The following is a 26,226-nucleotide window of genomic DNA, read 5'->3' on the forward strand; positions in this document are numbered from 1 at the left end:
GAAGAAGCTAGCTACATGTTGTTTGAACCGTGTTATTTAAAAGTATCAGTAGTGAGATCACGCTGGTGGTGCAGTGAGAACTTCTCCTAATTAAAGGTTTAGGATCAAAATAATATGTAAATGATGACCATGACAATAAAAGGACTCATCTTGTTCTTTGTTATTTAGCTTTTTTATAGTCTACCTTACATTTGTCTCTTAATAAACTAAATTAAAGAAATATGTTTATTTATGGAATAAAAAATATAGATTATACTGTTGCTCACCTACTTATTTGGCCATATTCATTATCTACACTGAAAGAAATTACTTTTTGGTGTAGTCAAATCTAATAAATCCTCTGTCAGAATTTTTAAATTGTAATTTTAAGTGTCAAGGATAACCCGAATTTTCTAGTTAGCCTAACTAGAAACTAGTAATAACTACAGGTAGATAACTAGAAATATTTAATATTTAAACAATTACTTTATGTAATAAATTAAATGAGTGGAAAGAGTTAAATATTAATTTAATTAATAGGTAACACTTTACAATAAGGATCATTAGTTAATGCATTTACTAACATGAACTAATCATGAACAAAACAACATGTACAGCATTTATTAATCATAATTGAACATTTACTAAAGCATTATTAACATCTAAGTCCATGCTAGTTAACATTAGTTAATGCACCATGAGTTAACATGAACTAACAATGAACTACTGTATTTTCATTAACTAACCTTAACTAACATGAACAAATACAGTATTAAATGTATTGTTCATTGTTTGTTCATGTTAGTAAATGCATTAATTAACTTTAACTGATGAACCTTATTGTAAAGTGTGACCAATTAATATTTCAATATTTTCTAATAGTCATAAACCTAATAATATTAAATACATTTTAATCACGTATATGTCGCAATGGATATGTAGTTCCCAGCATGCTTTGCATGGGATTAAAATAGGAGGGGAAACTTTGAGGAATAAAAGCTATCTTAGATGTTTAAATTTGAGAGAAATACTTGTTAGAGGTTAATCTTCATTAGTTTGAAGATTAAGAGAAGTTTTGATTGTTTTTGTTTTTTTTTTGTTTTAATGTTACCACCATCCCGAGAAGCACTGTATTTGTTTTCTTATTATTAGCATTAATGTTTGAGGCTTCACTCAGAAAGCCATAGTAGAATTTTAAAAGTAAACTTGCTCTTGGGTTCACTTTATTTCAAATAAAGTAATATAACACATTTCAAATGGAAATGCATGTCTTAATTTAACCAAGTTACACCAAATGTACTAATTAGATTATTAGACTAACTAATCAGATTATTTAAATAAAAAAAGCAACATACCTCCTGCTAAAACAAGAACTTGACATTACTTTGTTCATTTAAATAAATATAAACTCAAAAAATAAAGATGATCAATTAACTTTTACTTCATTCATTTAGGATTGTTGGTTTAAACATTAAATAAACTTTACATGTTATTGACAAGTTAATTGAACCTGATATAAGATAGTAAAATTTACTTAATGTAATTTAAATGAAGTGTTTACAATGTATATTACTAATACAACATTTTTGATTTGAGTTTTGATTTGTTTACAGTAGGAAAAAAAACTTTGAGTTAGTGACATTCAGAACATTCTCTTTACATAATATTCTAATGATTTTTGACATGAAATCTGTTCATTGTATTTTTGGCTATTGCCGAATAACAGAGGTGGAAAGAGTAATAAAATCTTCTACTCAAGTAAAAGTACTGTTACTTACAAAATTTTTTACTCAAGTAAAAGTAAAGTTACATGTCTATAAATCTACTCAAGTAAAAGTAAAAAATAACTCATTAAAAACGTACTCATGAGTAAAAAGTAGAGTAACTATTTCTCAAAAAGGAAAAGATGATATAAATCTCCAATTAGTTGTTTTTATTTGTATAAGTAACTTTAAAAATTAAAGACCAATGACAAAAAACTATATAATTATTTAAAATATTTTACAGATTATCCTATTTAACAATTTATACAAATTCACAAATTCTAATGCAACATCTGCGTGTTATCTAAATGGGCTATATGCACACAGACTTTTAATTTTCAGCCAGGCATTCCAAGGGCTTCTGATGACGTCTTTCCATTTCAAAATTGTTATGTTTAAGGTCTCATTTCTTTAAAAATCAGTGATTCTCACTGCCTGCACTTCATATTATACGACATGAAGTGGGTTTCAGATCAGACAAGAAGCACTGCATTAAAGTCCATTTCTCCTCGCCATGTCTTTAAAACATGACAGTTTGTTTTACCCCAGTATTTTGGTTGTTGCTAGATACAGTTCCAGATACAGTTGCGGCTGAAAGTTTATGAGAATTATTTATATTATTTATTAAATTTTACATTTGTTGTATTTTTATTAACGTCTACCCCCACCCCAACCCTAAACACAACTGTCACAGTAACATAAAAACAGTAGTTGTATTGAGTATTATTTATTAAATTACCCAATAAATTGTATTTTTTAAAGCCTACCCCCACCCCAACTCTAAACCCAACCATCACAATACTGTAAAAATATTTATCATTGTTATACATTCATTCATTTTTTTTTCAGCTTGGTCCCTTTATTAAACTGGGGTCGTCACAGCGGAATGAACCACCAACTTATCCAGCATATGTTTTACGCAGCGGATGCCCTTCTAGCTGCAACCCATCACTTGGAAACCCATACACACTCATTCACACTCATACACTACGGACAATTTTTAGCATACCCAATTCACCTGTACCGCATGTCTTTGGACTGTGGGGGAAACCGGAGCACCCGGAAAAAACCCACAGGAACACAGGGAGAACATGCAAACTGCACACAGAAACACAAATTGACCCAGCCGAGACTCGAACCAGCGACCTTCTTGCTGTAAGGAGACAGCACTACCTACTGTGCCACCGCGTCACCTATTGTTATACAGTGTCATAAAAATGCTGCTATATTGATGTGCATAGTGCACATCCGGCAGGCCGCGTATCCTATCTAGACTTTACCCAGTATTTTCAAATGGAATTTGCTAGCCTGTTGCTACTGATAGTGCTAGTGGTTTCACCATCATTCATCTAATTTTACACTTGAACAACTAAATGAATGCTTAAGTCTATTTAACTGAATATATTGTAATTACATTACAACATTGATGCTGTACAAACAACCTTGTGAAATTTAAAATACTCACATTAAGCTATCACCGGAGGTTTATCGTTAGCTTTAAAACTCTACCTGTGCATAGAGCCCGTTGTGCATAAACAATTTTGCTCTGCATCCCCGTTAATATCTAATCTTTGTGCTAACGAACATTAGGTATTTTGGTCAGGTATTTTGCTGATAAACTTTCTATACTCCGGCGACAAATCCAGCTCCAGCAACAGTAAATAGACAAGTTTACTGCAGATTTTTCTCACGCTGCTGCAGTGACGTGGTTTCCGGGCGCGATTTCCTTTTTCTTTTTTCACTGCATTTCTTTATATATTTATTTTTTACTCAGTAACGCATTTGATTGAAAATGTAGCAAAGTACAATACTTTAGGCAAATCATACTTAAGTAAAAGTAAAATTACAGATTTTAAAAACTACTCTAAAAAGTACAAATTCTCAAAAAAACTACTTAAGTATAGTAACGTGACTAAATGTAATTCGGTACTTTCCACCTCTGCCGAATAAAAATATACCAGTGCTACTGAAGACTTAAGCTTTTACCTAAACTTTTTTATTCTAAGGTCTGCAGGTATTTACTGCATTACAGTTCAATATCATTACACCAACCAATTTAGGTTATAATTAAAAATACTTCACAGTCTACAACAGCCAAAATCAACAACCAAAAGATTTTGAATTAGATGTGTAATAAACTAGTCCCTCACTCACACACCAGCAGTTTAAGGACAAAAACCTGGCAAATGTCTTTGGGTATGGCAAGTAACCATATTACAAATTGTTGGTTTGGTTTAGGAAAGTGGGTGGGCGGGTCAATCAATAAAATTGGTTGGGTTTAGGGAAAGAGGAGGGTGGGTCAGTCGATTGGTCAGTCAGTCATTCAGTCAGTCAAACAGTCAGTTAACAGCAGCCTATGGTGGATTTATTTGAGAACAGTAGGCGTGAATGGCACTCGCGAGAGAAATTTTAGATCACAAAAAGCGTACACAGCGGCCTCTTGTGGATTTGCAAAAAAATAAATAAATACATTTAAAAAAAAACAGCAAAAAAACATACATCCTGGGGTGTATTTTGCGGTCTCCAGAAATGTATATAGAGGTACGTTTTCCGAATGAGCCTGGGTTGGATGTGTCATATTACAAGGAAGCTAATTCCCAGGTCGAAACTGTATTTCCAAGCACAAAAGTGAAGTGAGTGCCTCTGTTTGCAAATGTTTATTTAAAAATTAAACACTAAATCCCAGTACTGTGTTGGTAATGATGGAACTTCTGTCCATGGGAAATGCACCCCTGACTGTTTATGCCAACTGAGAGTAACTATGCTTACAAACATTACCCTATGAATTATTAATCTCTGAGAGGGATGAAAGCAAATGAGTTTGAGAAGGAAAGAGAGTGAGCAAGCAGATCATAATTCGCCTTGGATCTGCTAATGGTTATTAATTTTTCACATGAATAATTTCAGCATCACTTGAATTAGGTGGTGTTTAAATCTCCACCATACATGCCAGCCCTAAAAAGCCTGGCAAAAACCATGATATGCATTAAAGTGATAAAATATGAACGGTTGAGAAGGGCACGGGGAAGAGGAGCACTTCTCTGCTTACGTAAGACAGAGTCAGTCTGCCTCACTGTCACAAAATAATTCATGCGCTCAATTGCAACTGCCACTCCAGCAAACAAGGGATGTGTTCGCACCGCTGGGCTTGGACTACAGAGAGGGACTTCTGTCTGCTGCTCTCAGAGCAGGAGAGATGCTGGACGTGTCCCACATGAAAAGCAGGGCCAGACCCGCACTCCATCACTCTGCATTTTTAAAACATGATCTACCACTCGTAATGCTTTCAAACTCTACATACAAGTTTCACAGTCTGGATTATTTTGGACCTGAGGAATCTATATTTTACAGCAGTCTTCAGTGGCATATGATCCTATAGAAATCATGATGTTTTATTGTCTAAGAAATATTTCGGTATCATGTATTTTTATCTGTTATTATTTCTAAACAGCAGCATTATATAAAAAAAAAACTTTATGTGAATGTTTAGTTACTACAAAAAACGCTCAATTTTGTTTAAAAAAAAATAAAAGAATTTTAAAAATTTAACTGACCTCAAACTTTTTAATGTTAAAATAAAAAAGAAAAGCTCTTGCCTAATTATTACCACGTTTTCAGATTTTACCACATTCTCACCCTGTTATTTACTTGTTTATTTTATTTTTGGGTTCTGTTTTTGTCTTACCCGCTTTCTGAAACCGCTCTTTACTGGACTCGAACCCCGTCGTCGTGATCAACTCGTCTCTGCATCTCAAGTTCGCTGAAGTACATGTCAAGCTAACTGGACAAACTAGTGACAACGGGAAAGCCGTCCATACAGAGATAGGTGGTTAGCTGGTAAGCGCGAAAAAAACGACGTCATACCGTTTTAAAAATTGAATGCCACCATAGGTACTTCTGGCTACATAATTTGCGATCTCCAAAAATTTATACGGGGCTAGGTTTTTAGAATGAGCCTATATTGAATATAACCTAGCCCTTAAGCATTCATCTTTATTAATAAACATAAAAACATAGCAACATATACGTGTTACTCTATCTTGGAGCAGACGTCTTCAGAAAATCCACAGCATCACTTCATTTGAAAAATGATTACTATCATAATTTTTTTTTAATTGATACCTTTAACGATCCTGTAACCTTGGTTTTGTTGCAGTTTAAACTGGTCTAATGATCATCTACTGTAACACTCTTTTGTTCCAGTCCTATCAGCTGGTTTGCATACATGACTCTAAGCCACATGCTATGTGCTGAATTAATTCAGAAAATGAGTGTACATACTTACGGTCGGTTAGAGAGAGAGAGAGAGAGAGAGAGAGAAGAAATGGAGGAACAGATGAAGACAGTTAGCCTTCCTGTGAAATTTGAATTCATTTCCCAAGTGTACCCAAGTCCTACTAAACTTTATTCTGGAGAAAGTGTTATTGCTCTGAGTTTGACTGAAATATATATATATATATATATATATATATATATATATATATATATATATATATATATATATATATATATATATATATATATATATATATATATATATATATATATATATATATATATATATATATATATATATATATATATATATATATATATATATATATATATATATATTAATATAATAATAATATAAACATGTTGTAAAAATGGTGTCCATTAAACAGCACTTAGAAAATATTTGAAACAGAAGAAAACTTTTACACGAGGTCTTTAAACTTTGTCTTCAGCTATAAATAAAGCGGGTTCTGTTGTGTGTTTGTGTCTCAGGTTTGGATGCTTCAGTGACTCTGTCTATCAGTCTGTCTCTCCAGAGCTGATAGAGTTAAATCAGCACATCTACTCTGTGTCACAATGTCTTCTCTTTTTCTGCAGCTGTAATTGCCCTGTTTTGCCGACAGTATGACATTATAAAAGACAATGATTCCAGCAACAGCAAAGAGAAAGTAAAACCGTCCTCGGAGAGAAGCACACCGGAGCACCACAGCGGAGGCCTTCTGCGGAGCAAGGTGAGAGACACATAATGTACAGATCAAACATCTCAATGTCCAATCTAAAACACTCTTTTGATCATGTATGCCACAACATTCTAAACCATTTTTTTAAGGAGGTGGGTGTTTTTATGGTGTTTTGGGCTTTTTTTTAATTAATTGTCACATTTGTTTTAAAGTAACATTACTACGTCACAATGGGCTATATGCAACTTTTAATTTTAGTCAGCCAGCCCCAGGGCTTCTGGTTAATTGTCATCCCATACAAAATTGCTGCCTTTAAGATCTTATTTCTTTAAAAAACAGTGATCTTCACTGCCTGGCTGAGATACGATATAAAGTGGGTCTCAGAACAAACATGAAGCACTACAATAAATTCAATTTTTTTGCACCATGTCTTTAAAATATGGACATTAATTTTACCTCAGTATTTTCAATGGAATTTCTGCGCTAGCCTGCTGCTAATGACATGGCCTGCGTTTAAACGGTCTTCTCTTTTTTATGCTTTGCCAACTAAAATGGATGTTTCACTCTATTTAACTTAATATATTTTAATTGCATTGTAAAATCGATGCTGTAAAAGGAACCTTATGAAATTGAAAATAGCCACATAAAGCTCTCACTGGAAGTTCATGATTGGCTGAAAAACACTAGCTGTGCATATGGCCTGTTCACACCATTAACTACTGATTTATTACATGCATGGTTATTAGGATAACAGTTTATTACATCCCTACCCAAATTATGTTCCAAAACCCAAACCCAGCTTTTCCTTAATATCATAAGTTAATAAGAATTGTTACTTAAAATATAGTGTAGTTATAGTAGTTTCCAAAAATGGTAGACTTCCTGATTAAGTGAAACTCTTCCCTCAGAAACACACAATGGGATCTGATTTGTCATTTGGCCCTGATTCACTTATCACCTACTGTAGTGTACATGTTAAAGAAACGTCACACTTTGGGATGGGGTTTATATTAGGGCTGCACAATATATCGTTTGAGGATCGATATCGCAATGTGATCCTTTGCAATAGTCACATCGCAGGATATGCAATGTTAAGTATTATAATTCATCATTTGCTTGTGTTTTTGATGCCTGTGATTGTATGATAACATTGAAAGCATTCAGGCATAATAAATAGTACCATTTGTGACTTTAATAATGATTAACTTTATTGAATTGATATTTATTTTTATTATTCAGTTACTGTACTTGAATACAGTTACACTCAGGAAATGATAAAAATCTTTTTCAATTGTATTTTTTTCTTGATTGTTTTTATAGATTTTTTTGCATGAAAATACTCACAACACTTGCAAATAGAGAAATGGACTGCAGATAGCACAGAACACATTGAAAATGTGTTGGGGGACCCCAAAAAGTGTATACGTAGATTGTTTATAATTTTTTTTTGCCTAATACAGGTATTAAGTTATGTGGTGAAATTGTTTTTCCAATATAAAGTGTTCAGCATAATTGAGTACAGCCCATTTCGAAAAGGATTATTTTATCCAATTCTCAGTGAATATAGGCAATGTATTTTGGTGCATTTAAACAAAACAGATTTATTAAACAGATATATTTATTAAAGTAATATTTTAAACACCAAACATGTTTAGAAATTAAAAAATAATCAAATTAAATTCAAGCAAAATACTGAAAAAAATAACAAAAAAATATTTTGCTTCTTTTGTTTTTTCTCTTTTTAAATTAGAATTTAATATTTTTTATATTTGGATGTACTAGTTTTTGGACCATTATCGTAAGTTATTTTATTAGATAAGCTCTGGATTTGGCTTCAGTACTGAATATTCTAATGTATATGTGTAACCCCGCTGGTCTTACACCACCCAACCTGCTCCGAGCTGGGTTCGAACCGGCGTCCTTCCGCATGAGAGTTGGTCGCTCTAACAAGGAGGCTAAAGACCATGTCCTCTAGTGATTGTCGCTAGAGCACCTTTAGAGGTCAGAGGAGTGAGGTTTACCTGCACAGCACACACTAGCTGGCCTCCGTTACATATGCACAAATATAATATTGAAAATCTCCTAATAAAAATATGAATTTAAAAGATTTGTGAGGGCGGTATTTATATATGCTAAGCAGTGTAGATATATATTGCGAAATGAAAAAAATATTGCAATGCTAGATTTTTTTAATAAGATGCAGCCCTAGTTTATATACATTTTTACTCTTTGTGGTTATAAAAAGTGTAAAAATTTTATAAAATGATGTTATAAAAAATTCTGTTTATAAAACAATTTGACTTCTTTTATATTAATGACATCATTGCTGGAGGACATAAAATGGTTTGTCAGTGATGATTATCAAAATCACGAAGGTTACAAAATCACAAAGGTTGTAATTGTGTAAATCTGATAAATATGTTAATTATTTTGTGCAAGCAAGACATGATAACAGACTTTCATAACTCAACCCGAGGCTAATCAATTAGCAGTAAATACAGTTTCACTCCAAGCTGTTGAAAATAAAGCATGCACCAAATGTCTTCTCATGAAAGTGGTGACAATGATTTATTAATCTGTTGTCTGCAACAACGGATCGTTGTTGTTGTTTTGCCAAGTAAAAGCTCCACGCTTTAAAGATTTCAAGCTTTTAAAAAACAGAAAAGTCTCAGAAAACAAATCAGTAGCATGTGGTAAACAGATGACAGAATTTTAACATCTTTAAAGTCTTCAGCTGGATTTATCAACCTTGTCAAGAAATCTACTTTACATTGTGAAGGAAATCACTCTTGAAAACTACAATACTGCATAAATGAATCTGATTAAACACAATTCTTACATTGTATGAAGTTATCACATTTAATCAGATCTCCAAATCTCTAATCAGATTTAATCAGATGCTACATTTCAGTGCAAAATGGTTATATTTATATATTTATAATTTCAGTTATACGTGTTGGTTAAAATTTCTGGAATTGCCCCTCTTTTTTCCCCTCAAAACCTTAGAATGAGCTGAAAATGAGAAATCTATTTCCCTGTAAACTCAGATTTGATGCTTTCCATTAACTCTTAATGAAAAGCGTAGCATCAGCATTTCCAGCGTCGAGGACAGGAAAACGCCCCCATCACTTTTAACACCTGCAGAAAGACTAAGACAGAAAGCAGAGGAGCATTCCTATTGCTATCCATCTCACTTTCCACCAAGCCTGTCTGCCGATTGATAAAACCTCTGACTGATAAAACCTTTTTGTTATTTGTTGGATGAACCTGCCAACAATGAAGGATGAGGCCAAACACTATAATGGCCAGAGAGCATCAGTCTGTCAAACTCTCAACTCGTCTTGCATTCATGACTCATGTCTAACACCACAGCCTCTATAAACCCAGTTTGGCTCTGATCAAGAATGCTAAATAGAGAAACTATGTCAGTGTCCCAGAATCATTATGTGTGTTTATTAATAATGAAATGCATTCGGCCTGGACTTGCAGAATTCAAAACCTCCTGAATTTATTCAGTTCTTCATTTGGGTGCATTTCAATCATTATGTGTCATTAAAATACATAATGTATGTTGGTTTTTTCCAGTGTTCTGGACGTTTCACCAAATAAATTTCCACACAGCCATCAAGACATTTGATGACGAATCAGATGAAAACTTTTTAAAATGCATGTCTTCTATAATAATGCTTAATAATAATAATAGTAATAATTCTATTAGTGCTGTCTTAAAATTTGGCCAATTGTTTGTGGTGTAAATGATTGATCAAACTTAATGACAACATTTTTAGAATAATAATTATTAAGCATTATTATTACTATATATATATACAGTTGAGGTCAGAATTACTGTATTAGCGCTCCTGTTAAATTTGAATTCTTTTATATTTTTTCCCAACTTCTGTTTAAAAGAGAGGATTTTTTCAACACATTTTTAAACATAATAGTTTGTTCTGTAGCCAATATTAAAAAAAAGCTTGAGAGGGACTAATAATATTGATGGTTTTAGAAAATTAAAAAACTGCATTTATTTCAGCTATAATAACACAAACATAAGCAATAATATTATCGGATATCTTTTGGTTTAAATATTTTATTATTAGAAATTTTATCAGGCATTCACTTGTAAATACACTTTAAAAGAAATAGAAATATAATACTTACATTTTAACTATAAGACATTCAAAATAATTTTTGAGAAAATGAAAAAACAACCAACAGTCATAAAAATTATAATTAAACAAAGATTATACATACTTTCCCCCAACCAACCACCACCTACCAGTGCTATCCACCCACCTACCAGTGCTTTTTAAACACTTTTCTTCTCTCTTTTTTATGCTTTAACAAATAAAACAGATGTTTCACCCTATATAACTAAATATATTTTAATTACTTTGCAAAATCGATGCTGTAAAAGGAACCTTATGAAATTGAAAATAGCCACATAAAGCTCTCACCGGAAGTTCATTATTGGTAAATGTAGGTACTAAACGTATAGTAAACATATTAATCACAAGCTTGTAGAAAGGAGATAAAAAAGGACGAACATTTTTTTTTTTTAAATAACAAAATCTTGTCTATTAGCTCTTTAACTGTCTGCTCCACTAAATGGTTGACCATGTTTTGACGGTTTTAAATAACGACTGTTAAAGTCATTTAAAGAATGGCTGTTATAAATAATGGTTTACACACACAGCATTGTTGGTTACAAAAAATAAATAAATAAATAAATAAATAATCCTGTTGCACTACTACATTTTATTTTGGTTTTATTGTAAAAAAAAAAAATAAGAGAGAGAGAGAGAGAGAGAGAGAAGCAAACATCTTAAATCTAAAAATATTTTATGGCAGACTTCTAAAATATAAAGGTAATTTAGTGTTCAAAATGATAAAAATATATAAAATAAATTTGTCTTACACTTCATATTTTCAGATTTTTCATAATATGTATACATATATAAACGTATATGTATATATATATATATATATATATATATATATATATATATATATATATATATATATATATATATATATATATATATATATATATATATATATATATATATATATATATATATTAATTCCAGTACTTTTTAACCATGATCAGATATATCTACCATTAGGTAGAGGCTGATATTTTAGATATTAGGGGATGTTATGAAAATGCATTGAGTGTGTTAACCAGTGACTTAACGAGTTAAGAAATGCAATTTTTTTTTTCTTGGTGGGGCAGTTAAAGGGTTAAGGTATACCTGTTTTTTTTTCCACATGTAATGTACCCGTAAACTCTGTCAACCATAATTTAAAAGCTGGAACTTCTTTTTTCTTCCAAAACAAAAGGATATGTATTTATTTATTATCAACCCATATGAAACAAACTGTTGTTGAACCTGTGTAAATCTCAAAAATTCTTTGGAACCTCCAAATATAATTAATATAGGATCTGGTTCAATCAGAATGTTTAATGTATCTGAAAAACTTTCAGATTTTGTTCCAGAAACTCTGTAATTTGAGAAACATAACATAGAGTAGGAGTGAGACAGGCTGGAATCTAAAAACTGACATTTGTCACACAATGGCAACACTTCTGGAAATATTTTATTCAATTTACACTTGGATAAGAGTAACCTATAAACCACTTAACAGAAATATTGTAAAAAAATCTTTGCTCCATGCAATTTTTTCTTGAGAAAAAGAATAAACATTTTACAGGAGGCCTAAAAAATATGCCCTCAACTGTATATATCTGTACTATATGTGTGTGCAATAGATCTATAATACAGTTCAAATTTAATTTAATTAACAAATCAAATCAATATTATAAAAGCACCTAAAATAATTCTGAACTAATACCAACTAGCCAATGGTAAAATTACAATGATCATCAGAATATTAACATATTTGTATTTTTTATTTGTACAGACTAAAGAGAAAAGTGGGAAAAAATGCATGACTCTTAATTTTAGAATTAGAGGCATATATCAGCATAATAAATGCAGTGGATCAAACACCAGAGCTACTGACCTACTTCTAAAATAAACTTTCTCAGGAAAACCAGCATACTGTATGCCTTTGATCCTTCTTATATTCCTCAAGCCAGCTCTTCCCTTGCCACTTTCTCAGGACAGATGCTTCACTTTCCACCCGCTCCACTGTGTGCCAGCATTAGTCCTTATAACACATCAAATAAACCAGGCCTTTTAGACGCATGATAAAATCAATATCAGAGCCTGTGATGATGATGTCATCTCTTGTACCAAGGACCCTAATGGCCTTCAGTTCGACATATTACTCTGCTGCACAGCAAAATGATGAGCATTCATCTCTCTCTGTGTATTACATCTTAGGGCTCACAGTCATATATACAATATTCTAAAGCTGCAGAAACATCCAGCGGCATTCAGGCATTGATGAAACTGGATTTGTCCTCCTGTCTGTTGCAGTTCCACCAGTCTGTGCCATCTATCAACATCATTGAGGTCTGATGGGACATCATTCGAGCCCACCTGCAGTATCTGGATCACTGTATATCAACCCTTCCATCACCACAGTCTTAGAGTCCACATCTACACTGCAATATCAGCCCATAAATATATATGATCTTATATTTAAATGAGGATTCCCATGTTAATGGTTCCTAGTTCCTTTTGAAGGTTTCAAATGTACAGTGGTCAAAAACTTTTCTAACACATTGCAGGGTGAGTTTTTTTCTTTGTGTCTGAAATGGTTCATTTAAAGATCTGCTCTCTAAACTCCGCCTTTCTGAGAGTCTCCTTTGCTCTGATTGGTCAGATGGTGCAGCCTCTTGTGATTGGTCTACTGCTTAGAGTGTGTATCAATTACCAAATACTCATTACCATATTCGATCATCAGCTTTTGTTGTTGTTCAAATTCCTTTACCATTGACGACTCAATATTATATATTAGAACACAACTGGAACATCAGCACTCATTTAACAGGGTCTTATTGCTTATTTATATAGTATCCAGAAAAAAATATATATAAAATTGGGTGCTGGAAGACGGGAATTACTGAAATCAAGCAGTTCAGAATAATTTCTTTCTTTCACTTTGATCTTTGCAGACCTTTCACCATCACAAACAGCATTACCTGCAGTATACTACTACATGAAGGGTAATAACTGAATAAGCATAGAGGCACTTTAAAGCAATCTACTGTAAAAACGCATTGTATATGTGACTAGGTGCCTGTATTTTATGATGGACACCCCCAACATTTCCGCAGTTCATCAGACTAAATCAGAGATTTTTTTCTTTCTTTTATATAGAAAAGTAAGGAAAGTGTATTTTTGATATGGTGCTGGCGAAATATGACTTTTGCTCTTTATTAGCTGGTGTTCTGTTTGTGCATGCATCTCTCGCAGTGTAAGATGTGTACAGGAGCAGCTCACTGGATTAAGCTTGTGCTCTTATTTGCAATTGTCAGTAAAAGTAGAGGAAAACTTGCAGATAGTTTCATCTCTTGACCGCCATAAGCGTTTCGTGTATCCTAAATGTAAGGCTTGTGTTTGTTTTTGCACTAAATGTTGATCTTAAAACCTGCCAGACTGAATAATGTACATGCTAAAATCACTGTGTCGTAAACAATGAAAACAATTAATATTCTGACTGAAATATTGTTATTAAGAATATTAAGGTGCCATAAAACTCATGATGAAAGTGCATGCATAGTTTGCATTTTATGCTCTTATTTCATATATATTATTTTACATTAGGTGATGTTTCTCCTTATTGTCAGTTTTAATAAAGATGAGGAATTACTTGATGCAAGTTTTCTTTTCTTGCTGCCTTCTTTATATCTGGCATATTTGGGGTATGACAGAATTTGCCACACAGAAACCTAATCAAATTTGCTGATCATTTACCATCCAAATATGATGTCTGTTTGATGAGGTTGTGGATTAATGCTAATAATGTTTCATTTTCAGTTTTTTTGTACAGACCGATCATGTTTTGTAAAAACCTAAATGTATCGTCAGGAGCCGCAGGTATTCATTTGCAAACCAATATACATATTCACTACCTGACAAAAGTCTTGTCGCCTGTCTGAGTTTTAGGAAAAACAAATAATAACTTGACTTCTAGTTATATGAAAGGCAAATGCCTCTAGATTACGCTAATTTTACCAAAATAAAATATGATCATGACTTAATTTTTAATTAATTAGGACAGTAATGTTATGGGCTGCACAAATGTCTTGATACCTCTGGTTATTGATGTTGCCATCCACTCTGCAGACCTCTTACACACCCCATATTAAATGTAACCCCAAACCATGATTTTTCCTTCACCAAACTTGACTGATTCCTTTGACAATCTTGGGTCCATGCCAATGACTGTAAAAAATATGGACGACGCGACAGCCCCTTTTCCCATTGAACGCTTTGAGGGCAAAACGCCTGCTTGACGGGCACAAACTGTCGCAAAAGACTGCTGAAATTGGAGCCTTGACATGCACAGAAGGACTGTCTGATGGAGCCTGAGGAGGAGCCGCGAAAATGAGCTGAGTCGAGCTTCCAACCAAACGCTTTATGTAAAATCAACTACGCCCCCTGAACTTCTCAGCATGCGTTTGCTGTCTTATCAACACAAATGGATGTAATAACGTTAACAAATATGAGGGTTTTATATATTCAATCGCGCCAGCTCCGGGCCGCTGCGCATAACCTACTCGCGGCGTCGCGGGCTGATTCCGGCTCGCATGCGGCAGCGCCGGCTCGCTCGGCCGCCGCATCTGGCTCGATTGACTCAGGCTGGAATCGGGCAGTGAGTCCAGGCATCCGGAGTAGGTCCAGCAGAGGTAGTCAGTCTGAGCTCTGAGGGGTAAGTCTTCGGCTGGAATCTAGCACGAACTGGCCCATGTGTATTTTGCTATCTGGGTGGCTAGGCGTACATCAGCAAACTAATAAAGCCCGAAAAAAGCCCTGACCTTAGCGAATAAACAGTGTTCCACCAGGATCATGTATGTCAGAAACTGTAGTTTACTACTGAACTCATTTTGTCATGGTAAAATAACACAGAAATCGAATAACAACACTTCAGTCTTCTGCCGAAGCCCAGACGCGCTGCTATGAGAAACTGTCAATCACAGCTGTCAATCACGACACGCCCAGCATTAAATTACTGCTAAAAACAAACTGTTTACAAAAATGAAGATCTGCACCTATTTCAGCACAATAACCAATGCCTAATTCGACCAGAACCATCTTTCGGGACAGTTTATTGCAAGTGTAATTAATTTTTTTATTTGGGCTCAAGTCTCCTTCATTTACACGGAGGAGGCGGGCTTTATGACTTGTACTGCAGCCAGCCCCCAGGGGGCGATCTAACGGCCGAGACCTTCACTCAAACGCAGGCTTGCGGCACACTTGGGTCCATGCGGATTCCAATAGGTCTTCTGCAGTATTTGTGATGACTGGGATGCAGTACAACAGATGATTCATCTGAACACTTTACCTTCTGCCACTTTCCAAATGATCAACTAGAAGTCAGGTTATTATTTGTTGCTCTTACAACTGGGTTTGACGACAATACTTTAGTCAGTTAGTGTATAAAAGTGCTGATATTGACTGGCATTTTTACGACTACATTTTATAGGGTGACTAAATGAACAGCATATTGTCATTTTTGGGAACACCATCCATTCAGAGTTTGCTTTAACTAATGGAGTGGGAAGTAATTTATTGGTGCATTCAACCACAAAACAGAGTACATTAACACTGACAAAACATCAGGGGATTAATTAAACGAATAATATAATCAAAACAGACACATTCATCACAAGATGACACTACTGTTGTTTTGGAACAATTGTTTTAATATACATTATTAAATATCAACCAACGCTTTATGTATATCAGCAAACAACCTCTTGAACTTCATTATGGTTTCATGATGATTAAAGAATAAAAATCAGGATGTTTACAAAGCCAAACATGGATTGCATAGATTTTTTTTAAAGCACCAACTTCAATTTCCTACAATAAACAAATGATCAAATGCAACCGATTATAAAATCACACACACTATTAAGTAATAACGCTAATAAGTTCATATATGATGACAATTTATTTACAGCAGTAAAAAAAAAGACAGCAAAATACATAGAAAGTGTCCCAAATCCTTCCATGGAAATTTTGTAAATGCATAAGCAGTCAAATCAGAACAAACATCAATTATTAAACCACCGACAGATTCAAAATAATAAATCAAAATGAGCAGAACACCACTATTTAAACTAAGATTTTTGCTACTGCTATTATTGTATATATATTAAATTATATGAATTTTATTTCACTTTTAGGAGAATAAAGAGAATAGAAAGCATCTGTAATGTAGAGAGAAAATACATGTTTAAAAAATAGCTGACAGAGCCACAGGTGTTTAATGATATCAGAGCATGATGAAGACGTGTGAATTTTAATGTGTTAAAAAGGGCAGAATGGCAGTATATTTTACATACAGTATAATTCTAGCTGCTAGAGACTGATTGGGACTCGTGGGAAAAGGATTATGTTTTATTTCTGAGAGGTAAAATGTAATATTCTGGAGTGCACAGAGTTCACAAAGCCAAGAAATGGCAAAACTGAAAGAAATAATGGAGACAGTTTAGTTTATTCTAACATCTGTTCAACAGAATATGACATTTGCTGTAGCAAAGTGAATGTGATGATTGTTTGCCCAAAGTTTACTCAACTTAATGGTTTTAACATTGGTCAAACTTGATTTGCTCTGATCTGACAGGGTCTGAATGAATCATGGTGAATTGAATTATGCAAAAAAAAAAAGAAAAAAAGATCAAAAACAGATCATGTCTCTCCATTATTATTTGGAGTTGCATATCTATAAAATAACTGTTTACATTAGATAACTAGTGTTACATTACATTGCTGAATATAGCCAAATGGTGAAATAGCTGTGCTCTAAACATAAATAATATGGTATTAATACTACTAAATATGCAAGTTTTGAAGCAGGTGTGCAGGAACAGACTGTATTAGATCAAAAAAAAAAAAAAGAAAAAAAAGTGTTTTGAGGCCTTATTCAAATGTTTAAATATTACCTGATTCACAGTAGTTTCTGTATGATTGCTTAAGTAAGTGTCCTATGACCACAGTAGTGCTTCTCTCACTAGTTAACCCTGGGTCATTTAACTCCCATTAAACTGAATCCTGAAATATTTGTTTCAGAATGCTGGTAATTTACCATGATTTATAATTAATTCAATTCAACTTTCAATTCACCTTTGTTTGTATACCGCTTTTACAATGTATATTGTGTTAAAGCAGCTTCAAATAGAAGATTGAAACTGTCAGTTCAGTTTTCAAAGTTTAAGTTCAGTTCAGTTTAGCTCAGTTCAGTGTGGTTAATATTCACTACTGAGAGTCCAAACTCTGAAGAGCAAATCCATTGATGCGCAGCTCTACAGATCCTGAACCATGCAAGCCAGTGGCGACAGCGGCAAGGAAAAAACTTCACCAATTGGCAAAAGTGAAGAATCAAAAAATTTCGAGAGAAACCAGGCTCAGTTGGGCATGACCATTTCTCCTATGACCAAAGGTCTTGTGCAGAGCTCCAGTCTATAATTAATACTGTGTATTCATACACTGAGGCTTCACACTACAATCTTAAAACCTGGGTTAATGTTTTTATTATTGCGTATTTGTTATGTGAGTCTTTGACTTGACTGTTAACGTACTGCTGATTGAATTTAATTTTCAGCCTATAAACATGGAAAAAAAAATCACTTTATACACTATCGCTCCATCTTAAACATTGTTTAACACTGTTTTCAATGTTTCACTATCTTTCTCTTTAAAAACAAAGAGTCAGTGTATATTTGTTTATTTCAAACTAAACTTACTTAGATTTATGTCATGATGTACAGTAAAAACATGTGAATTTAACTTTAGTTTAAGGCTATAGGGGTGATTTTGGACACAGCTATAGTCCTGCCAATTTGCACTCCAACAAACAGGCAAATCAAGGTTCATTCAGGAATAAATATTTTCGGTGAATACTTATTTGTAAAAAAGTTTGGAAACAGACAATTCACACACAAATGTGAATGCTTAGTGAAGTTTAAACGCGGGGTTTAAAGTGATGATAACCCAGGGTTAAGTGTGCTCTAAAAATCCTGACACGTATCTAAAAATAGGGTTCCAAATTGAAGTCCTGGACAACAGTAGAGTCTGTAAATGCTCATATTAAGGTCTTTAACACTTACAGTTCATCCTCTGATGTTTAAACACTCACCAGAGAGCTTTGCCGTGGCTTTGCTTAGTGTAAAGCGTTCGACTGAGAGGACCAAAGTGATCTGGCATTAAAATAATGGCTGTGGGAGTCTTGAAGAATGCTGTGCTGAATGTTTTGTGTGCATTTCTGTGAACATTTGGTCTTCTTTTCAAGTACGTATTTTAATAACCCAAGTATCTACAATATAGCACCAATGTGTTGAAAAGATTTACACTTTTTACATTATATTCAATTACACAAATGCTTGAGTATAATTTATAGAACATGCAGTTTCATACATGTTGTTTCATCATGTAACTACCCTGAATTTACAGTATTATAATGTAAGATCCAGAGTTTTACTGTGTTTCTGAATCATGCTCATCTGTGCTGCTGTTTTGTGGTGCTGTTTGCTGTTTTCAGTGGCAGTGCTGTGAATGAGTCCATCACTGAGGCATTAGCTGCACATTACAGTATGTGTTGTGTGTTCAGGACTCTTTCTGACAGGCTGGTGAAAGTGTATGTGTGTGTGCGCGTGCGTGTGTGTTCAGTCTGAGTCGTCACTGCTGAAGGACAGGAGATCTTCTGCTGGACTCACAGCTGCATCTTCAGACAGGGTTCTGCTGCGGGACGTGGCCAATCTGATGAAGAGAACATTAAGAGTAATGAGAATTTTGTATTGATTTATGTTGTTTCATTCTGTTTAATTTGTAATTTATTTATTTTATATTTTAAAAACTAGTTTAAATGTGAAAGATGTACATGCAAATCTTTAAATAAACATGATTTTGTCAGGGTTCCCACTGTCAAAGAAATTCTGGAAATATCAAGGAATTCTTTTTTTTTCCCAGACATGGAAGGTCATACAAATTTTTATTAATTTTATCGAATTTTTAAAGTAAAATAACTCATTGGCTAATTCTCGATATGCGTTCTTCAGCGATCTTGTGTCCTCATGTTTTTAAGTATCGTCATTATCAACCATCAAAGTTTAGTTCCGAAACTCAAGAACGAAGAACGGAGGGTGCGTGAAAGCTCCCGGGTGTGTTCTTGATATCGAGGATGCAGACTTAAGCGCAAAACTCACTCAAGTTAAGTCATTGTGGCTGAATAATAGATGTGGGATGCGCAGTGTTCTCTACCTGTTTATTATTAAAGTTGAGAGATATACCTTGTTTATCTCATGAGTGAATGCATAAAAATTGTGCAAAGTATATTGGTAATGTTTCTGTGTATGTTATGCAGAAAAGGAGAAAACAAATCATTTTCTGTTAAAAATAGGCAAAGGCCATTATGTGACCATCAGAAAGAACTTAGAATGCATTTCATTTCTCAGACGCATTCTGTGTTCTCGCTGTCTCCTGAGTTCATTCTTCTGAGGTAACTTGACAAGAACACTGTCCACAAGAATGCAAGTCCATTCTCTACATTCTTGGAATTGATAAACAGCCATTGACTACATTGATTTGATATAAGATTCTCAGCTATCTATGCTCATAAAGCTTAGTACAGTAAAAACATTCATATTGTGAAATATTATTACAGTTTGAAACAACTTTTATATATTTTAAAAAAGGTAGTTCATTGCTATGAAAGCAAAGCTTAATTTTCAGAAATCAACAGTCTAGTGGTCAGTGTCACACGATCCTCGAAATCATTCTAATATTATGATTTAGAGAAGAGGAGAAACATTTATTATTATCCTCTTACCAATGTTAAAAACTCTTCTGCTTAACAGTTTTGTAAAAACAAACAAATAAAAAATTCAAGAGTATTTAGAATGGAAAGCTTCTAAAAATCTATTTAATTATCTGTCACTTTTGAAATGAATGCCTCTTCGGGATTCAATACTTTTTTTGAATCAGTTCTACATCTAAGCCTTTAATTATTATTTTGTACAGGATTGAAGTATTTTTAGATACATACATTTCAAATCATTATAACTTCTATAGGTAATGCACTGATTCAAATGAATAGAGTGACTCTGCAGTTAATCAGTGTCTCGAATAGATGTCCCGATGATTCAAATGATTCAGTCAGAGTAAGGCTGCGTCCGAAATCACACACTACTCAGTAGCTATTGAATTTGAATCTACTACTCAACCATTAAAAAAGTACTGTACATTATATACTGTATGAATGTGAGTAGTATGAATGTACTACATCTGCCATTTCGAAATCATCACGTAACCTACCCGTGTCAGTTACATTGCATCACTACCGTCCATGAATTCTCTCGCAGTGCATTAATGGTAGCATGGGATAGCATAGCATGCATCGGATGCACTATAAGAATCTCTCTGGAAGTAGTAAGTCATCCGGATACTTCTGGAGCACTGATTTTCAAATTCTATGCATTCTGACATACTACTTGGCTTGCATATTGTTTTTAGCATACTACATAGTATGGAAGCATGCCATTTTGGACGCAGCCCAAGTCTCCAATTAACATCTCCAGTGATTCAACTGATGCACTGTGAGTCTCCAGCTAAATCTGTGTAAAGTTGCTGCAAACTTATATTACAGTATGACAACTGAAACAGAATATTTGGGCAAGGTTTTATTTTTTGGCACTCCTCTCATATTTGTCTTGCAGCAAACTAATGATTTGAGGGGGGCTCTAAGCCTACACTGAAAAAAATATTCATTGGATTTACTTTTTTTTTAGCTAACTGTTTGCAAACAATTTATATGGGCTGAATTTAAACAAATTAAATTTAGTAATGTTTTCATTTTAACCTAAATATTATTTTTTTTATTAACTTATTAACCTAATTAGGTTGTTTAATTTTAGCTCATATAAATTGTTTGCAACCAGTTAGCTTAAAAAAAAAGTTAATCCAATGAACATTTGTTTGTGTACTTCACCCAAGCTCTTAAAATAATGTCATCAGTGAAGGACTGCCATTCCAGAGTGGATGCCTATGGTTAGTTCTTAATTAAAGGTTACCAAAACAAACAGTTAATTAATTTGCACAGATTCATTGTTCACTTTAAGACTATCAAATAAGCACTAGCAGAATGAAGATTGTACATTTTCATTTCATGCAGTCTTTAGCAACTGATTGCTGTATTGTATGACGATCAACCAGCATTTTTACTTTTAAACATAAACACATCATGTTGAACTTTGACTACTTAATACTTTTACCAGAGTAATATTTTATTAGGCCATCTGAGTGCTTGTATACATCATTTACCGTGCGCTGTTTCAACACTAACAAAAAGGTGTGGGAACCCTGTTGTGCTGTATGCTATTATGCTAAAATGAAACATTAATATTGTCATGAAGGAAGCTCAGTGTGATGCAGGTAGCGAAATGATAGACGAGTGTTTCTGACTGAGGTTTAGCGATGACTGATGATCATCATTTGAAGCGGGCGGTGTGTTTGGTTTCTCTCACCTCACTTACCTGCGTCCATCTCCTCCACCTCCATACTGCTGCGTGAGAGGCAGGTGAGAGAGAGCAAGCTGAAAACAAGCTATGATTAAATCCTTCCCAGCATCCTACTATTCAATCTTTACCAGCCTTTGTCGGCGAGTCCAGATCTACATCCATTATTATGGGTTTTATTGTGTTTTTTATCTACATGCTCAGTGAAAGAAAAGAGCTGACTATTTGGATCCGCCTCATCAGATTCACTTAGGAGAATCATGGTTCTTTTTGGCCCATTACGTTACTTATAATAATGGATTTCATTGGCAAGCTCTTTCTGGCCCGCTGCGTATGTGCCAGTGATGAAGAATCACAGTAAAATGCTGGCATCACATCCTGTTACAACTTTATGGAGGCAGAGTAAGCAATCATTCTAAAGCCTTGTAGTATGCATAAAGTTAAAAACATTGAAAGTTAAACAGTCTTATTAGAAAGCACATTCAGCTAATTGACATTGAGTATTTAAAACTATTAACCAGTTCTGAGTTTAAGTTGATATATAAACAGGCCCGTAGCCAGCCTGGTAAAAGGGACGGTTATGTTTTCTTAAAATATGGACCTTTTTGCAGTTATTGGCCTTGTTTTTTTATGAAATTATTATGTTAAATAGTTTTTAAGCACTATTTTCTGCTGGATTAGCTGGTCAGATGGTCATCAACCACACATTTTGATGTACCAACATTTTTTTTTAAAGATGTAGAAGAAAAAAAATTGGAGAATATTACTTGAAGAGGTCAGATGCCGGGGCGACACAGTGGAGCAGTAGGTAATGCTGTCACCACACTGCAAGATGGTCACTGGTTCGAGCCTCGGCTGGGTCAGTTAGTGTTTCTGTGTGGAGTTTCGCGTTCGCGTGGGTTTCCTCCGGGTGCTCCGGTTTCCCCCACAGTTCAAGGACATGTGCTACAGGTAAATTAGCTAAGCTAAATTGTCCATAGTGTATGAGTGTGTATGGGTGTTTCCCTGGGATGGGTTGTGGCTGGAAGGGCATTTGCTGTGTAAAACATGTGCTGGATAAGTTGGCGGTTCATTCCGCTGTGGCGACCACGGATTAATAACGTTGCAATAAATCTGTTTTATTATGAGTATAATTATTATTTATTAAATGATTCCAATAAGATTATTTCAGACAACTTATGTAAAATTATTATAATATTGTAATATTATTGTACAATAATAACACTGAATGATAATGAAATAGCATAATAATAATAATAATAACAACAATAGTAATAATAATAATAACAATAATAAAATAATGAAGCACTAATATAACATAATATTCATTCATTTTCTTGTCGGCTTAGTCCCTTTATTAATCCTAGGTCGCCACAGCGACATGACCTTCCAGCCACAACCCATCTCTGGGAAACATCCACACACACATTCACATACACTATGGACAATTTAGCCTATCCAATTCACCTGTACCACATGTCTTTGGACTGGGAGAAACCCACGCGAAAGCAGGGAGAACATGCAAACTTCACACAGAAACATCAACTGAGCCGAGGTTTGAACCAGCGACCCAGTGACCTTCTTGCTGTGAGGCGACAGCACTATCTACTGCGCCACTGCCTCGCCATAACATAATATCATATAACATAATATAATATAACGTAACATAACAAAATAATATGTAATATAATATGATATAATATAATTCATTCATTTTCTTTTCGGCTTAGTCCCAGGGGTCGCCACAGCAGAATGAACCGCCAGCTTATCCAGCATATGTTTTACACAGTGGATCCTCTTCTAGCTGCAACCCATCACTGGGAAACACCCATACACTCTCATTCACACGAATACACTACAGACAATTTAGCTTACCCAATTCACCTATAGCGCATGTCTTTGGACTTGTGAGGGAAACCGGAGCACGCGGATAAAAATCCGCAAGGAGAACATGCAAACTCCATGCAGAAATGCCAACTGACCCAGTCGAGGCTCGAACTTACGCCCTTCTTGCTGTAAGGCGACATCGCTACCCACTGCCGCTACCTATATATAATAATATAATATAATATAATATAATATAATATAATATAATATAATATAATATAATATAATAGCCAAGTACTACTAACTGTTATTCTGTTAATCAAGATCAAAGGATCATATTTAATAATTGGCTTCTTACTTTTTTAATACATCCTTTCAACCATTCTCAGAAAAGCTTGAATGAAGATGCTATGAACTCTTTATGTGCCATCTGCTGCCTTTCAAGGATACTAGTGAATAACTCCAAACTATCATTGCACTCATTTCCAGAGCGCTGCTTGAATTGATATTAATAACTATGTATGGAGAGACACCCTGAATAAAATGATTTTCCATGTCCATTAATCTGAAGCTGAGCTGAGGCTGTTAATGTGTCTCGGCTCTCCTACTGTGTGCCCAATCTCCACTTTATGAGACCAAATGTCACACCTGAGGGAGCGCCAGCACATCAGCTCATTAAATGAGGCAAAATATTTGACAAATAATTCCACATCAGCATACCGATGGACTCAAAGCTAAACACACACACTAAAATACTTCAAAATTAACATTTAGAATTAATGCGTTTTTTAAAAAAGAAAGTAGGTATCAACTCTTGCTCTAAACAAAAACCGCTTGACTCAATTTGTGTATCGCAGGGCAAATATATGTGTGTGTATATATATATATATATATATATATATATATATATATATATATATATATATATATATATATATATATGTTTTTTTTTTGTTTTTTTTTTAATGATGTATTCAGACATTTGCTGAGCTGCTGTGCAGATGAAACATTTATTCTCAGAGTAAACACAAGGGTCTGCAGTTAATATAACTAATTTAGTTCATACTTTTAATATGATTTTCAAAAGAGGGAGAAAATATTTAGAGACAATAAGATTTTTTGTATTAAATTATTTTATTTATTACAATTTTTATTTAGATTTTATATATATATACACACACACACACACACACACACACACACACACACAGTTCCGTCTGGTTCTTGAATCTGATTGGTTGAAAACTGTGCAATTCTCTGCCAGTAACAGCACTCATACTGCCTCTTCACCCTTCACCCTTGTCTATTACTCCACCCATGTACAGCAACAAGCAGAGGACAAATATTGCTACGGTTGGGCTACATAATATATTTTTAAGGCTAAGAATAGTGCCTATTTAAAATATTTATTATTGTAATCAGGGGCTACTTTAGGATTTTCATTTTAGGGGGGCTCAGCTCCTAATGAGAAAAAAATTGTTATATATATATATATATATATATATATATATATATATATATATATATATATATATATATATATATATATATATATATATATATATATATATATATATATATATATATATATTATTATATATATAAATAAGTAATCATTTATAGCAATACACTTAAAATTTTTTAAGTAATATGGGTTGCATATTAAACTATAAACTAGCAGTATTCTACTGTATTGTATAGACGTGCATAGTCATTTGAGTTCTGAATGAGCCAAATAGGCTCAACACTACAGTTTACTTCAGTAAAAGCCACTTCACAGGTTGAAGTACAATTTTTGTTTCCATGTATTTAATAAACAAACGGCCACTTTTCAAATTAAATAGCTTACATATAAATATATATATTTTTTAACTAATTCACATATTTCACGTACTGATTCATAATATTAAAATGGGTAATATTTTTAATACAAGACAACACACAATGTTTTTATCTCTGTCGGTGACTCTGACAGTTAAAATGAGTACATTCACTAAGTGGTTCTGTCACTGTGTTTAATCCTTTCTGTCCATGACTGTGGTATAGATAA

At 33.8% G+C, this 26,226-nt stretch overlaps 2 protein-coding genes across 19 annotated transcripts in view; one reads left to right on the forward strand and one right to left on the reverse strand.

Moving 5' to 3' along the window:
- The window catches only part of fndc4a (fibronectin type III domain containing 4a), a 70,124-nt gene extending 55,638 nt beyond the window's left edge, over window positions 1–14,486 (forward strand). For all 6 annotated transcript variants that reach the window (XM_087298143.1, XM_087298146.1, XM_087298144.1 and 3 more), the window contains 2 exons: window positions 6,615–6,748; window positions 13,144–14,486. In XM_087298143.1, coding sequence (XP_087154269.1) covers window positions 6,615–6,748; window positions 13,144–13,185 — 176 coding nt within the window. In that variant the 3' untranslated portion in view covers window positions 13,186–14,486. The remainder of the gene's footprint in view (window positions 1–6,614; window positions 6,749–13,143) is intronic.
- Window positions 14,487–16,517: 2,031 nt separating this feature from the next.
- si:dkey-71h2.2 overlaps window positions 16,518–26,226 on the reverse strand; it is a 97,888-nt gene continuing 88,179 nt past the window's right edge. For 4 of the 13 annotated variants that reach the window (XM_087298123.1, XM_087298126.1, XM_087298121.1 and 1 more), the window contains exon 9: window positions 16,518–19,596. In XM_087298123.1, the coding sequence (XP_087154249.1) occupies window positions 19,503–19,596 (94 nt within the window). In that variant the 3' untranslated portion in view covers window positions 16,518–19,502. Of the gene's footprint in view, window positions 19,597–22,358; window positions 22,397–26,226 lie in introns of all 13 variants that reach the window. The other 9 variants (XM_087298132.1, XM_087298131.1, XM_087298129.1 and 6 more) reach the window with 4 other exon arrangements.

Source organism: Danio rerio, chromosome 20, assembly GCF_052040795.2.
Source record: "Danio rerio strain M-AB ecotype USA chromosome 20, GRCz13ab, whole genome shotgun sequence".
NCBI classification, from domain to species: domain Eukaryota; kingdom Metazoa; phylum Chordata; class Actinopteri; order Cypriniformes; family Danionidae; genus Danio; species Danio rerio.